Here is a 14765-nt window from a genome sequence, read left to right as displayed (position 1 = left end):
GCCTTTGACCTTCACAGTGTGATTAGATACAAATGGTATTGCAAACCCATCCAAGTCTTTTCAAAAACTTGTAGACTCAAAAAGTCATCTGTCAAAGAAATGTGTGTAGGTCCAGTCTTACTCACGATTTTCTTAAACTTCAGGATCTTTTTAATGGAGCTGGGTTTGGGGTTTGACCAGTTTCTCCAGTTGTGCATAAGAATTTTCTTCTCTCCGTTAGCCTAAACGTAATGTTTATAATTCCCTTGTGAATGTACCTACATTTTTATTGCAGAAGCAAAAGAAATGGGATAAACTTATCCCTTGGGAAAGGTGCTAGGGAGAGGTAGAAGAAAGTCATCTCCTTTTGATGAGTATCTGAATTCTCCTTCTAGGCTTCATGATAATGTATGATACAGTCAACATGATATTTCTTTATTTCAGGCCCATTAATTTACATCAATTTGTGAATTTATCTCAATGCTGACCTGTAATGAAATTCACTGATGACATCTCTTTGGGATGATTATTCAGAGACAACCTTCTCTAAAATCCTTTGGTTCCTGTCTAGAATAATATATCTGACTTCAGTTATGTCATCTCTGAAATGTCCTACTGCTAACAGTATCATTACAGAAGATACAATTTTATAGTTTTGTTTGGCTTATGCTGAGTTATACTGGAAGTTAAGTAACTTGACCTTTAGGTTTTTGAATAACCTCATCTTTATACGCAACAATTGACCTCTAGATAGGTCTGAGAACTTCTGAATGAATGTTTTGCAAATCTAACTGCTTTTTCCCTTTACAGTTTAAGTTTCTTAATCCTGTCTTTCAGGTTACTTGTTGAACGCATATTTGCTCAGTATATGGTCCCTCACAACTTGGAAACCAATGAACGAATGAAATGTTTGTATTACCTTTATGCAACATTGGATTCAAATGCTGTGAAGTACGTGCTGTTTTTAACTACTTGCAAAATATTTTTAAATGCAAACATTATTGTAAATTAGTTCTGAATTGTCACAAGTAGCCTACGGCTGTGGACAAAAGTAGTTTATGAACTATCAGAAAACAGAACATAGCAATAATATCTATTTTTCAGGTGGTATTGTGGACAAAAAAAACCAACCCAAACCCCAAAAATAAAACAAACAAAACCCCAGACTAATAGGGTGTTTTCCAACAAGGTGTGGTATCTTTTAAGCATAAATAGTTTGAATGCATTTTAGTCCTTTTATGTCTGAAAGGAGATAGCATAGGTAGTAGCATTGACTAGCCCTAGATTTTATCTGGCAGCTTCTCAATTAATTAGCAGCAAGGATGACTTTAGAGTGGGAAGGAATAAGTTGTTTGGTTTTCCTCCTTTGATATGCATTTCATTTAAAATTGTGCCTTCCCCATCTTAAAATGGGTATATATGCATGAAATTGACTAATTTTGCTGCTGTAATGCTCACAGTTTGAATTTAGTAATTTTAAATTTGTTTTTCATTTACTAGTACTGAGTCACTTGAAAATCAAATATAGTTTGTTTTGGTTTGGTGGTTTTTTTTGTTTTTTTTTTTTTTCCTAGTCAGGGAGACTAAAAAAAGCTTTGTATGTGAAAGAATGGCTTGAAAAAACTTCACAGCATTCAAATGCTACAGAAAGTGATTTTTGAATCACCTACATTTCTCATATTGCCTGTCTAAAGATACTACAACTGTAACAAATTAGAAATAAGAATAGTATATTAAAAATAAAAAGTTACTGTTCTAGTAAATTTTAGTATAAGCTGAAGAAAAATGCAGAATGGATTCCTTTCAGTACTTGTTATTTCAGTCAACAAATAACTTCAGAATTCTACAGTTTTCATGTGCAGCAGTACTCATTTTAAAGACACAGTATGTTCAGTTACGTAGAACTGACTTCTTGTGGCTTAGGAAAGTTTAAGTGAATCTGTGACTTTATTATTTATATGGCTTATTTTTCCTGGAAAATGTGCTAATTTTCAATTTTATCAAATATCTCTATTGTATCTCTTACGAGTCTAATTGTGTCCACTTTTCACAATTCATTCATCTAGTAGCTGTTTTCTGTGTGCAAGAAAAAAATTGTTTTCATGATAAAAATCTTAAACATCTGCTTTAGCCTGCTTCTTGGAATGTTTTTAGAAGAGTGATTTCATGCTTGTACAAATGAACTCTTTATGGGCCAGATATCAGTTACTTCCTACTCCTTTTAAAGGCTATGTAGTTAAGTATCTGAAATGAAACTTGTTTTAAAATCTCACTTTGTTCCAATCTAATATGACCATGTCATGCCATTAAGAAATGTTTAACTGTTGCTCACACAGCAACTGAAGTTCAGGTGATAAGCATATTTCTGAGACTGGAGTTGAAAAGGATTTAAGGGGTCTTATTGGTCAGTTGTGTTCTTTATCGAGTTTGTGATTTTTGACAACTTTTTTAAAATTAATTTTTTTTATTATTATTTTTCTTTAGAGCACTGAATGAAATGTGGAAATGTCAGAATCTTCTACGACATCAAGTAAAGGATTTGGTTGACCTGATAAAACAACCCAAAGTAAGTTCAACTTATCTTTAGCTTGCAGATTTTTAATTCCATTTGTTTCACAATCTGAAGCTTATTTTTAATCACATAAAATATTTTGAAAGTTAACTGATATTCCACTAGACTGCACTTGCAGTAGGAAATTTTTTTTCAGGGAGATGAAAGTTCATTCTCAGTTATATCAAATATAATATGGAATTAAACATGTAGGTTTTGATAAGTGCCAGTATTAGCACTTTATTCAAACTAGTGTTATGCTGTTGACGTGTTTACATTTGTCCATGTGACTTTCATCCTGTCATTTGCTGTTAAGTGCTGATTCTCTACACTGTAATATCCTTTTGAGTAACAGGACTACATTGGAGAATGTAGGGGGCTTCAGATAGTCTGAGATGCTGTCATGGGTAACAAAATGGTTTTGAGTGAGGGAATTTTACTAAGTTTGTTGTCTATTAACACAAACTTTTTATTTATTCTGGTATTGAGAGAAAAGAAAACCCACAAACCACACACTTAAGAGAAACAGCTCTTCTACAGTCTTCAGGCCCCCATTGCACACTATGCTCAGTCCCTTCAGTGAGGTGATGGCAGCACAGGGGATGGGCATGAGGTGTGGTGGTTCCCTTCCTTCTGCTGCTCCTCGTTTTTTATCCACTGCTCCTTGTTTCTTATCCACTGCTCCATCAGGGATTCTTCCACTAGCCTCAATCCCTTTAGAGTTATATTTTCTCCAGCGTCTTCTCTCTTAAATACGTCTTCTCAGAGGCACCATAGGCTTCTGTCACTGATTAGAGTTGTGTTGGTTTGGTTTGTTGGTTGTGGAGCTGGCTGGAAACAGCTTAGGCAGGCACAGGGCAGTCCCTAACCTCCTCCCTAGTGGGTCAGCCCAGCAGCCCTTTGTTACCCCAAACCCTGTCTTTACACCCAGTGCAGATGCTTAGGTATTTTTAACAAACCTTTTACTTGTGATGTGCCTCATATGGCTTGTTTGTGTTTTTGTTGTTTTTGGTTTTGTGTGTTTTCCCCAAATTGATAATTAATTCATAGAATTAAATAACTGTAAGAGTGATTTTTCATAATCATGAACTGAAGAGACATTCAGTCCAAGGCAGTAATAATCTCAAGAGAAATATCTATGAGCCATTCAGAGCTGTAGAAACAGTTTCTTTCAGAAAACAAAATGGAAACGAACTAGTAATCTTTTAGAATATGACTTGGTGTTACTGTTTGTGCTTTTTCACTTCAGTCTGATTTCTTCACTTAATGATTATAGCTTAGTTGTTGATTTGTTCTCCTGTAGATCTTGTCACTGTGGCAAGTGTAGGCATTGTGAGAGCTCGCAGAGGTAAAGAGGGTTGAGGAAAAGTGGGGGAATGCTGGTTTATCAGTACTGCAGTATAAGCTTTATTTGCTGCAGATGCTTCCATATCATGGATGCAAGATAATGTAGATAAAGTGCCACAGTAGATCTTCTAAAAAGAAATGTTTCTTGATCTTCTTCAATCTGTCATTATTCAACGGAGTTATACTACTAGAAGTTAAAAAAATACTTTGGATTCAGGTTACTTCATTTGATGATTAGTAATTTGCTTAACTTTAGGTTTGTTTTAATGGGAGCTTTAGCCAGTACTTGAAGACATAGCCTGTATTGGAAGTCCAGATCAGTCAGAAACAAAGAAACGCCACAGTACAGTTTTGATATTTTTCTTTTGACTTGTAAGAGGTGCAAATATGGAAATTCTGGATCTGTTAACAATAATTATTTAAATCCTGTAAACCAGTTTTTATTTCTGTTTTACTGGGGTTTGGGTTTTTTGTTTTGTTTTTTTTTCCTTCATTTCTTGTCTGAACATACTTGTTCAGCTGTGAAATCCAGAAGCCCTGAAAATTGCAGCATTCTTCCAACACTAAAAAGTGCCAGACAGTTCTGCAGAAATACTTAATGGCTAGAATTACATATGAAGTGTCCATGTCATGAGGTGAAGAACATTCACTAAAAACCTTGTTTGTCTTAATCTCATGCTATATTTTTGTTATACTCAGATAGGTTGCCTCTCTTCTCAAACATTGCCATGTTTTCCACAAATTTGCTAATTAATATCCTTAATAACAAAAAAACCTGTGCAAATATGTTAGAACTCAAAATCCTGTTTTATAGTATCTAGTGAATTCCATTCTAGAGAACAGAAATTTACTATGAAAAGTTGAAGGGCCTGGTCTGGTGGGAGATGTCTGTGCCAATGGCAGGGGGTTGGAACTGTATGATCTTTAAGGTCCCTTCAAACCCAAAACATTCTATGAAATGCACATTTCCGTGTGTCTTTTTAAATACTCTTCAGTGAAAGCTGATAGCGTGGTAGTTTTACTATTTAAATCTTTCTCAGAAGAATATAATTTGATAGTTGTAGCCCATAATTGATACTATTTATGTGCATTTATGGAGTTTTGCAGACTTCATAAGTTATGTCACTGAAGTCGATCTGTCAAAAGTCAGTTGGCAAAAGAGCAGCTTCCTTTATGGTTTGAAAGCTGATGGGTCTGTATGCTTTTGGCAACATTGCTGTAAGCTTGAATCTTTTTTCAGGTTCCAATTTTCATTTTAGTTATGAAGATTTCCAAGTTGTTTAACAACACTTATGCAGCAGTGAAAGATTTCAATCTTTTTTAATTATTTTGTCCACTTTAGAACACTTTTCTGAAGATGATTTGGGTGTTTATCTTCAGAGTACAATTAAGGATTCCCTTTGGCATTTTTACTGATAATTTCTTAATATTTCAAACTTCAGTGCAATTCAGTAAAGCTTCCTAGTCTGTAGAATACTGTGGAATACAGCTAAAAGTGGGGACAGAGTGCCCTGAAAAGTAGTTTGTCTACCTTCAGTAGTAGGTTTTTCATCTTCCACTTTTTCAGTGCCAGAACTAACTCTTAAGGTGACTTTTCATGTGGAATTTGAAATCCTATACCAGAAGAATTACTGACAAAAGGAAACTAAATTAAATAAAAAAGCTGTTTTGTATAACTTATTTTGCTTGTAAGATGCTGTTGGATGACTTTATATCAGTAACAGTTGCACTGAAATCTAAGCATCACACATATCTTGAAATGCAGTTATATTGTCATTTGTTTTGTTGTTATGGTTTGTGATTGTTACTTTCACACTAACTGCCTTCCCTGTTCAGCTAAAGAGGGGTAGAAGGTGTCTTATTATTGACTTGCTCTGTTCTTTACATTAAGTTGGGGACTGCTACCAAGAATCAATATCTGAACAAGAAGACAAAGTGAATTTAATGCTTGCTGTCCATTTTATATTTAAAAATGAAAGAGGCATTAGATGGAAAACAATTACAGAAATAACCCATTTGTGCTGTTCATAAGTTATATAGTAGCTTGAAAAGTAATAAAAATATTTTACATCTGAGACAATGATACTGTAGGTGTGACCTAGCTTTTATTCCCTGTAACTATCTGGCATTAACTTTGCAGTGGTAGTTTTGATTTCTAACATACTGATCTGTTAGCAAAATGGATGCTGACTTGTTGATAATGCATTGTGGTCTTTTGCTCACTCAGTATCCAAATGGAAATATATAATGTAAAATTTTTACTTAATCTATTTTTCTTTTGTGACTTACAGACAGATGCCAGCAGTAAAGCTATATTCTCAAAAGTGATGGTTATAACAAGTAAGTTAAAATATTTACAGTTTTAAAATTGCAGTTTAACTATATTGCGTTCTTGCTTTAAATATCATTTCAGATAAGCTTAATAAAAAGTTCTGTAACAGATAAAAGAAATATAACAAATCATGATAAAGATGATGTAACAATATGCTTTAAAGAATTAAGACAATGGTAAGCAGAATTACTTCCTTACTGTAAAAAGTCTTCACTCATGAAGCTAATCACATGACATTTTGGCTGTATATGTTGTGGACTAATTAAAAATCTAGATCCTAGTGTGTCAGTGTCTGCTTTACCATTTATAATAGAATATATATTAACTGATGTTAACTAACCTCCTAAAATATCTATCTATTAACTTATCTATCTCTGAGGTGTTCACATTGTAAGTGCTGTTGGGAGAGCACAAAATAATTTGGGTTTCAGTAGCAGGGAAGGCACTTTGGAAACTGAAGAACTTTTATGTAACCTGAATTCACAGCAAAGAAAAAACCATCAACCCCAAAGGAACATATCTTGTTCCCTCCAGACCACCATGCCAATTGCATTAAAACCAGTATGAAGAAGAAAAACATGCTTTAGAGTTCTGAAACTTTGTTTTTAAATCAACCTTTATTTTTTAAAATAATAATAATAATAAAGAAAAAGCCAGCTGTTCTGGCAGAAATTGATACTGCTTAAGGCTATGTAAATTTTTGTAAAAATTTGGAGTAAAAACTGAATCTTACTACCTGGTTGGCCATGTTCCAAATCCTTTTTTTCCTTTTGTTTTATAATATAAAAGTTGTTCAGTTTGTAATTTTTCTGATTCTTTTAATTCTGGCTCGCATTAAGAAACCCAAAACAAATAAATGGAAAGAAATACTTAGTAGAACTTGTTTTGAGCTCACTATAGTGTAGTCCTATACTGTTTTCTGTGCCAACTTTGCTTAATGCTAATGTTAGTATGTCGTTTAAGAAATGCATTTTAAAAGCGCTTTTTTTTTTTTTAAATATTATAAGCTGTTGTGCAGCATGGAGGAGTAATTTAGCAAAAATACCCTTTTAATATTATTCCACACCTGTCATATCAGGTGAGCTATATACAGAGTGTATTTTTCTGTAGATTATAGACCTTTCATTCTGAGGTCAACTTCAGCTGTTAATGTTGTTAACAAGAACACCTAGACTTGCTGCAAAATGAGTGTGAAGACTAAGGAAAGGAAATAGCATGGGGAGGTCTGTGGGTATACCAGTTTTTAGAAACTAGTGTCCTCATAGGTATATCAGCATAATTTAAAGTGTTTTGTGGTTTGGGTCTTTTGTTTATTTTATGGTGTTTGGTTTTTTACACCTCTTCCCCCCGCTTAGTTAACTTAAGCACATGGAGAAACTTTCTTGGTGTAACATTTTGAAATTGTGTAATTTACAATACTGACACTTCATACTTCTTAAAATAAATAGTGCTTTCTTTTTCTTATTTAAAGGAAACCTTCCTGATCCAGGGAAAGCTCAAGATTTCATGAAAAAGTTCACACAAGTTCTAGAAGATGATGAAAAAATAAGAAGTCAGTTAGAAATGCTCGTTAGCCCAACATGTTCCTGCAAACAGGCTGAAGGATGTGTGGTGAGAGTTGCTCTTAAAATGTGTTAATATTTTTGGGACTGAATTGATTATAAATTTAATTGAAACTTATATTGCAGAGGGAGATAACAAAGAAGCTGGGCAATCCAAAACAACCAACAAATCCTTTCCTGGAAATGATAAAGTTTCTTCTTGAGAGAATTGCTCCTGTGCACATTGATACTGAATCCATCAGGTATTTTGTGTGCGTGTTGGCTGTAGATTGCAGGGTTTGAAATCAGGGCTTCTTATTTCACCTTTAAGCGTAAGCTTTAATGGACTGGAAGCTACAGTTTAAGACCTGGTAACCTGCAGTGTTTTCTTTCCCCTTGCTTAGGGGTTTTTGTGTGCTAGTTCAGAATGTAGCCACAGAAACAATTGAATTGTCATTCAGCACAGCCATGACAACATATCAGAAAAAATGTATCTGTTGCTGTTGGGAGAAGGTTGGTTTGTGACTCATTAACTGATTTTAAAAGAAATTTCTGTCCATGGCTTTTCACTGAAGTTTTCCAAATAGAATATTAGCTCATAGTGTGATCTAACCAGTAATTTAACTGAGGAAGTGAAGAGTATGGTGATGAGGCATTAAGACTTTAAAGAAAAGTAAGCCAGTTAAGTTATGGGAGGGGAAAAATGTAATTGCTGAAATAATTGTTTAACAGCTGTATTTTGAGATATGTGGTACCTTATTTAGAGACAGGTAGTTCTAAATACTGGGAAATTCTTACCTGTTAATTCCAACTATAATACTCGAGCTTTTCAGTTTCTGCCTGTCATGTATGTAATGTAATGGAGCCATTGAGATTTCATTTAATCTGTTTCTGATCTTGGATCGAGTACAATATGTAGCTGGATTTTTAATTTAAATTTGAAAACAGATTTTTCACATACACAGAAGTAATATAAAATGTATATTTTTAAGTAAGATTCACATGTGGCACTGAGTTGTCTACCTGCTGACTGCCTTATAGTATACAGGGGGGGGGGGGGGGGGGGGGGAAGTAGTAAAAAATATGTATTTTCAGTTCTGCCACAGAACTGGTTTACTTGAATCTTTGTAAACTTTCACTAAACTCCCACTTTGTTTTTGAAGGTCACTGGGTTTGGGTTGGTTTTGGTTTAAGTTTTGATGGGGCTTTTTGTTTGTTTATTTTTTGGTTTCTGTTTTGATTTTATTATGTGGTCATTTTTGTCCAATTAAGGGCAGGAAAAAAAGGTTAAATGTGGGAAGTCTGGCTAAGAGGCCTTGCCCTTGGTTTGCTACCAGTTGGGGTTTTCTTATTTATTTTCATTTGGGGCTTTTTTGTTTTCATTTGAGGCTGTTTGGTTTGGGGATTTTTTTTTTTTTTTTTTAGCTATAAATATTATTTACAGGATGTACTGGGGGAATATTCTGAATATTGTTCAGTTTATGATACAGAAGCTGCCTACACCTCCCACTAATAGGATTGTTTCAATAATCATTTCCTTTCCTAGGGTACAGTGTAAGGAGAAAATGAAGCATTACTGTCAAGGTGAAATGTGCAGAAAATAGGTCTTTTAAGTATTTCATCAACTCTTAGTAAAGCTATTTAATTTATTTTTTTTTTTTCCCCCTCTGGATTGTATACTAAACATTGTAAACAGTTGTTTTCCATCAATTTTTAAGAAGCCATAGCAGCTAGTAGCCTCACCGTAATTCTTACCTGAATTTGTTGCTTGTAGTGCTCAAATTGATTTCTTATTTTGGTCATCTTTCTGGAGTAATTTGTTTATGGTTCTTTCATCTTATTCCTGATGGATAAATGTTTTTTAACTTAATGCTGCATAAACTTTGAATTAGATAGGAGATGATTGTAACCAGGTTATGTATGTAGTTGATATTTGTTTTATAACAAGCTTATGTTTTAAGTTTTTAATAAATTCCATTAATAAGATTATATCTTATGAAAACTGTCATACACAGTGGATTGCAGTAAATACGAGGCCATACTTTGTTTTCCTCTTCAGTGCCCTTATCAAGCAAGTAAACAAGTCTATAGATGGAACAGCTGATGATGAAGATGAGGGTGTACCTACTGACCAGGCAATCAGGGCAGGTCTTGAGTTGCTTAAGGCAAGTATACTCCTGGTGGTCAGTGAGCATGTAAAACTTTCTGAAGCAACTTTGTTAAAATAGACTTTTAATTGGCACTCAGTATCTTTAGCCATAAGCATGTGGTGGCTGTCTGAAAGAATACTGGTTTGGGTTTTGTTCTCTCTGTTCATCTTACATGGCACATAAGTAAAGTTATCTTATAAAGAATTTAGAAGTTTTATTATTAGAGTGTGAATTTAGTTGCTTTTGAATATAGTTATAATAGTTTTGGAACTGTACTTGTAAGCATCATACTGTGATTCCTAGGAGTTCCTCATAAATTTGTGTCTTACCTATTTCAACTCTGTATAGTCTTGGAGACTCAGTTAACGTAGCAAACTCCATAAAGATGCACTTGTGGGGACAGTGTACAGAATTTCTTATTCTGTACTCCCTTTTTGCTAGGGGGAAAGAAAAGGGCTGGTCACTGTTACTTACCAATACTGCAATATGCCTGAAACTTCAGATGCCATTACACAGGGTTTTTTGTTTCACTTAGTGTTTCTCAAAGACTTTAGGCTAATAGTACATTGTAGTCAGATTTGCCTGTACTTGAACAGAATTGTACTTATACTGTATTACCACTTCAGTTACATGTTTGTGTTGAGAGTGGTGCAGGGGTGGATTGACTTCAGAGGCCTCCAAATCTAAAGGACTCCCATACTTAAGTTTTCAGAATATCTTAGATCAGCTAAGGGCCTGGTAGGTTCATCTGAGAGCATGTGACTCTCTAACCAGGTGTGCACGTTTAGATAAAAGTACAGAAAGCCAGTAGCACAAAAATTAATCTGAGTAATAATGAATCATGTCACAAAGGACTATATATTTGAAAGAAAGCTCCCAGGTCAGTACTTAAATACTCATATGAACTGACATGACACATTTAAGGAAAAGGAGTAAGATTGCCCTGAGGAAAGTGATCTGTACATCATGAGAAAAATCCTGACTGGACAAATGTAGGAGTCCAGAAAAGGGAATTCCATAAAATGGAGAGGAAAATGGAAAACTGAGTGTGAAGGAGTTCCTACATTTTGAGGGTCATTTCTTTGCCATGGGTCAGAATATGGTGTGGAAAGAGGCTAGTAATCAACAGCCATTTACAAATGTAGAGAGGGCAAACTTTAAAGGAGGATCAAAAGAGGATTTATTTATTTATTTATTTATTTATTTATTTATTTATTAACATGGAAGGAATGTCGTACTTGAAAATAGAGTCCAAGAATCTGAAGGAGAGGTACAGGATCTGATGAGCTGCTGTATAAACCTTGAGGGACTAGAGACCCTATTGGATATGTCTATATTACTATTCTGGAGATAGGAGCTTCAATTCGGAGTGCAACCAGTTATTCCACTTGGCAAACAAGCATGAAGTCTGGGAGCACATAAGCTGTATTCTTTTTGGTGAAACAAAACTGAGATGGGCTTCAGAAGCACATGTTCTGTTGCAATGGCTAAAATGGGTTCAAGTCTGTCTAAAAATACTCTGAAGTAAAACCCCTGAAATGTGAATATTGCTTCCTTAGTATCAGTTATTTCTTTTAAGATCTGATTCTGCTGTAAGCCAGTACTTGGTAATGTAGATGTCGCCGCTGAAAAGTGCATGTTCACAATAGCAGGAGAAGAAATTGAGACTGAAGAATTAAGTTAAAACTAATGAGATCATGTATAAAGACAGAGACTTATTTAGGAGGTACCAGAAAAAGTCAGGAAAAGAGAAGTGTGGATCATGTGACAAAACCAGGCAGAGTATGATAAATATTGCAGTGTGGCAGTGGAAAATTACTCACGATGGAATGTTTCTATGTAAGTGGACCTTTAAAAAAATATTAACATGGCTTTCATCTTATTCTGGCAGGTACTTTCATTTACGCACCCTATCTCATTTCATTCAGCTGAAACTTTTGAATCTCTCCTGGCTTGCTTGAAAATGGATGATGAAAAGGTAGCAGAAGCTGCATTACAAATTTTCAAAAACACAGGAAGTAAAATTGAGGAAGATTTTCCTCATATACGATCGTAAGTTTTCCGTCTTACTTTGTTTGAGCGGTGTTCTTTATGGGTTTTTGGAAGTTCTATTTCTTCCCTTTGCATACTATAGCACTATCCTGCGTTCTTTTGAAATAAGGTATTACTCAGGTAAAACAGGAAAAAGATTTTGAATGTCTTTAAAATGTGGTGCTTTTTGAACAATGGAAGTGAAATGAATGTATTTGAAGTAGTGAACAGCTGATATGTCACTGGCACTAATATAATTTATATCATTGCCCTTCAGAATTACGTATGGGGTGTTGGTTTGGGGTGTTTTTTCCCCCTAAATTAAATATATGGCAATGTAAACCCATTCTTTTCAATTTAATGCGGATGTGTAGACAAGAATATATCCAAAAGAGCATTTAATAACTTGTGCAGAGAAAATATTTCTTCTAGTACATAAAATTTTATCAACAAAAGCCAGGGACTTTTACTTACAAGCCATTTCTTTCTTTGAAGAATTTGCCAAAACCAGGACAACTAGCACTTTTGCAGAGGTGTTATGTTCTTTATATGTATATCTGTACTTTTTTGCTGGTTTGATATTTTGAAGATTTTCAATTTGTGAAAAGGTGTGTTTTCTTGTTTTTTAAGAGCTTTGCTTCCAGTGTTACATCATAAAGCTAAAAAGGGACCCCCTCGTCAAGCCAAGTATGCTATTCATTGCATCCATGCAATATTTTCCAGCAAAGAAACACAGTTTGCACAGATATTTGAGGTAAAATTAAAATATTTGAGTTAGTTTTTCTTAATCTTTTATATTGCAAATGTAAACTAAGGGAGATAGTACTAATTTATATGTCAAGTTGTATCAAATTTACAAAAGATGTTTTTCCCCTTTCCTTTTGTTCTCTTCAGTTTGGTCTGAAATATGATAGTGGAGGGGGGTTTTGTATCCTATGATCCATGTTTATGTATTTTAACAGATGATAGGGTAAAACTAAGTGTTAAACTGTCTGCTAGAACCATGAACTTTTTATGGGAAGAGGAGCCATACGCCATTCCTTATCCTTATTGGGACTGGCCCAAAGTATTTAAGGAAAACTGAATTATGGTAGAGACTATTTAAATAGATTTTAAAGTTATAACTGCAAATACACTTTTTAATTAGTGCTCATCAGCTGTTTATCTTGAAGGCTGAATCATAGTCCTTTACTGAAATTATGATCTTGAGATATAGCATGCCCATTTCTTCAACAAGAAAATACATGTTTACTAAACAACCCTGCTTGAGCTGCCACTTTCTGAACTATGCAGATGTGACAAAGAGTTCGTGTTTCTTTGTGATTTTTTTTTTTCTTTTGATTTGTGGGAGACTTGTAGGGTTGATGAATCTGTCTTTAAATCAAAACAATAGTTTTAAAAAAATTGTATTTCTGAAAAATAAATAGTCATGGACAACGTAGTGCAGAACTCCAACCCCTCTCTCCTCAATAAGACACAGATTATATCAGTAATACTTGAATATTACTGATTACTGAATATTACTGATTACAGTTACCTTTATTCTAGCCACTGCATAAAAGTCTGGATCCAAGCAATTTTGAGCATCTCATCACACCGTTGGTTACTATTGGCCACATAGCCATGCTAGCACCTGATCAGTTTGCTGCCCCTTTGAAATCTTTGGTTGCCACTTTTATTGTTAAAGATTTGCTAATGAACGATAGGGTAAGTATTTTAAAGCCTCTTATTAAGATTTTGCTTCTCCTGTGGTATGATACTCAGCAAATACGAAAATTTTTGGCTTTTTGATTTCTACATTTGGATATTGTGATAGATATCCATGTGTACTGTTTGAACTGAAAACCCACAGTACAGGAAAGGAGGCAGTACTAATTTTATAGTCCTTACAAAAGTGACAAGCTATATAGCACAGCATTTAATCACTCATGATTTGCTTTTGTTAAAAAATGGGTAAAATTGGTAATGACTTCACTCACTTAATCCCTTGTCTTGAGCAAGCAAGTTGTGATTTATTTTTTTTAGGAAGTATAATGTGTTTGAAACTGAAATATGCCGTCTAATTGGAAGACTGTGAATTTTAATTTTTCTACTACTTCTGTATTCATAGTGTTTATAAAGTGAAAAATAGTACTTGTGGATTGCCAGACATTGTTTAGGGAAAGATTTACTGTCAAACTATGCTCTTGAAGTTCCAATCTACTGGATATGGAAACTGGAAATTAATTTGAAAGCAATGGCTATTACACTCAAAAGCAATAGTTTTCAGGTAACAACAATAAAACCTCCTCTACTGCTGTAAAATTTGCTGATACTTGAATTGTGAGGTACGAACAGCATCTCGCTCCCATAATCGTTACTTCTGTAAAAGATAGAAGGCATATAGCAAACCAGTGGGTGCTGCAGTATTGACTTGAGAAGCAAACAGGAAAGTGGAGATTAGTCAGGTTTCACTGAAGAGTAATGGTAACGTAACAAAATGTAACGTTTATTTTAGCTTCCAGGGAAAAAGACAACAAAACTTTGGGTCCCAGATGAAGAAGTGTCTCCTGAAACACTTGTTAAAGTAAGTAGCACTTACTATATTTTGGTATCATTGTGTAATAATACTATTGTTACAGAATAAGAATTCTTAAAAGAATTCTAAATTTTTAAAGCTGTCAACTGCTTTTTTCTGCTTGTCACCTTTCTAAAAGTAAAAAAGAAATAACTGTTTTTAGATTGAGTATCTTACCAGAACACATTTTGGATTGTCAGAAGAATTTGCTTTTGGGAGCATGTACTTTTTTTGCTTTTCTAAATAAATTTACATATATGCTTTATTAAATTTTTAT

The 14765-nt window shown here is 34.3% G+C and overlaps 1 protein-coding gene across 1 annotated transcript in view; it reads left to right on the top strand.

The window, feature by feature from the left end:
- PDS5B (PDS5 cohesin associated factor B) overlaps positions 1–14765 on the top strand; it is a 108722-nt gene that overhangs the window by 56955 nt on the left and 37002 nt on the right. The window contains exons 13-22 of the mRNA XM_062615062.1: positions 817–930; positions 2464–2545; positions 6169–6217; positions 7681–7820; positions 7898–8013; positions 9810–9915; positions 11792–11952; positions 12562–12685; positions 13480–13638; positions 14429–14497. Coding sequence (XP_062471046.1) covers positions 817–930; positions 2464–2545; positions 6169–6217; positions 7681–7820; positions 7898–8013; positions 9810–9915; positions 11792–11952; positions 12562–12685; positions 13480–13638; positions 14429–14497 — 1120 coding nt within the window. The remainder of the gene's footprint in view (positions 1–816; positions 931–2463; positions 2546–6168; positions 6218–7680; positions 7821–7897; positions 8014–9809; positions 9916–11791; positions 11953–12561; positions 12686–13479; positions 13639–14428; positions 14498–14765) is intronic.

This window comes from Pezoporus occidentalis, unplaced genomic scaffold (assembly GCF_034315485.1).
Source record: "Pezoporus occidentalis ecotype Australia unplaced genomic scaffold, CSIRO_AGI_Poc_V1 ctg18, whole genome shotgun sequence".
NCBI lineage: Eukaryota > Metazoa > Chordata > Aves > Psittaciformes > Psittacidae > Pezoporus > Pezoporus occidentalis.
The sequence above is the reverse complement of the archived record's forward strand: the minus strand, read 5'-3'. Positions and strand labels throughout refer to the sequence as shown.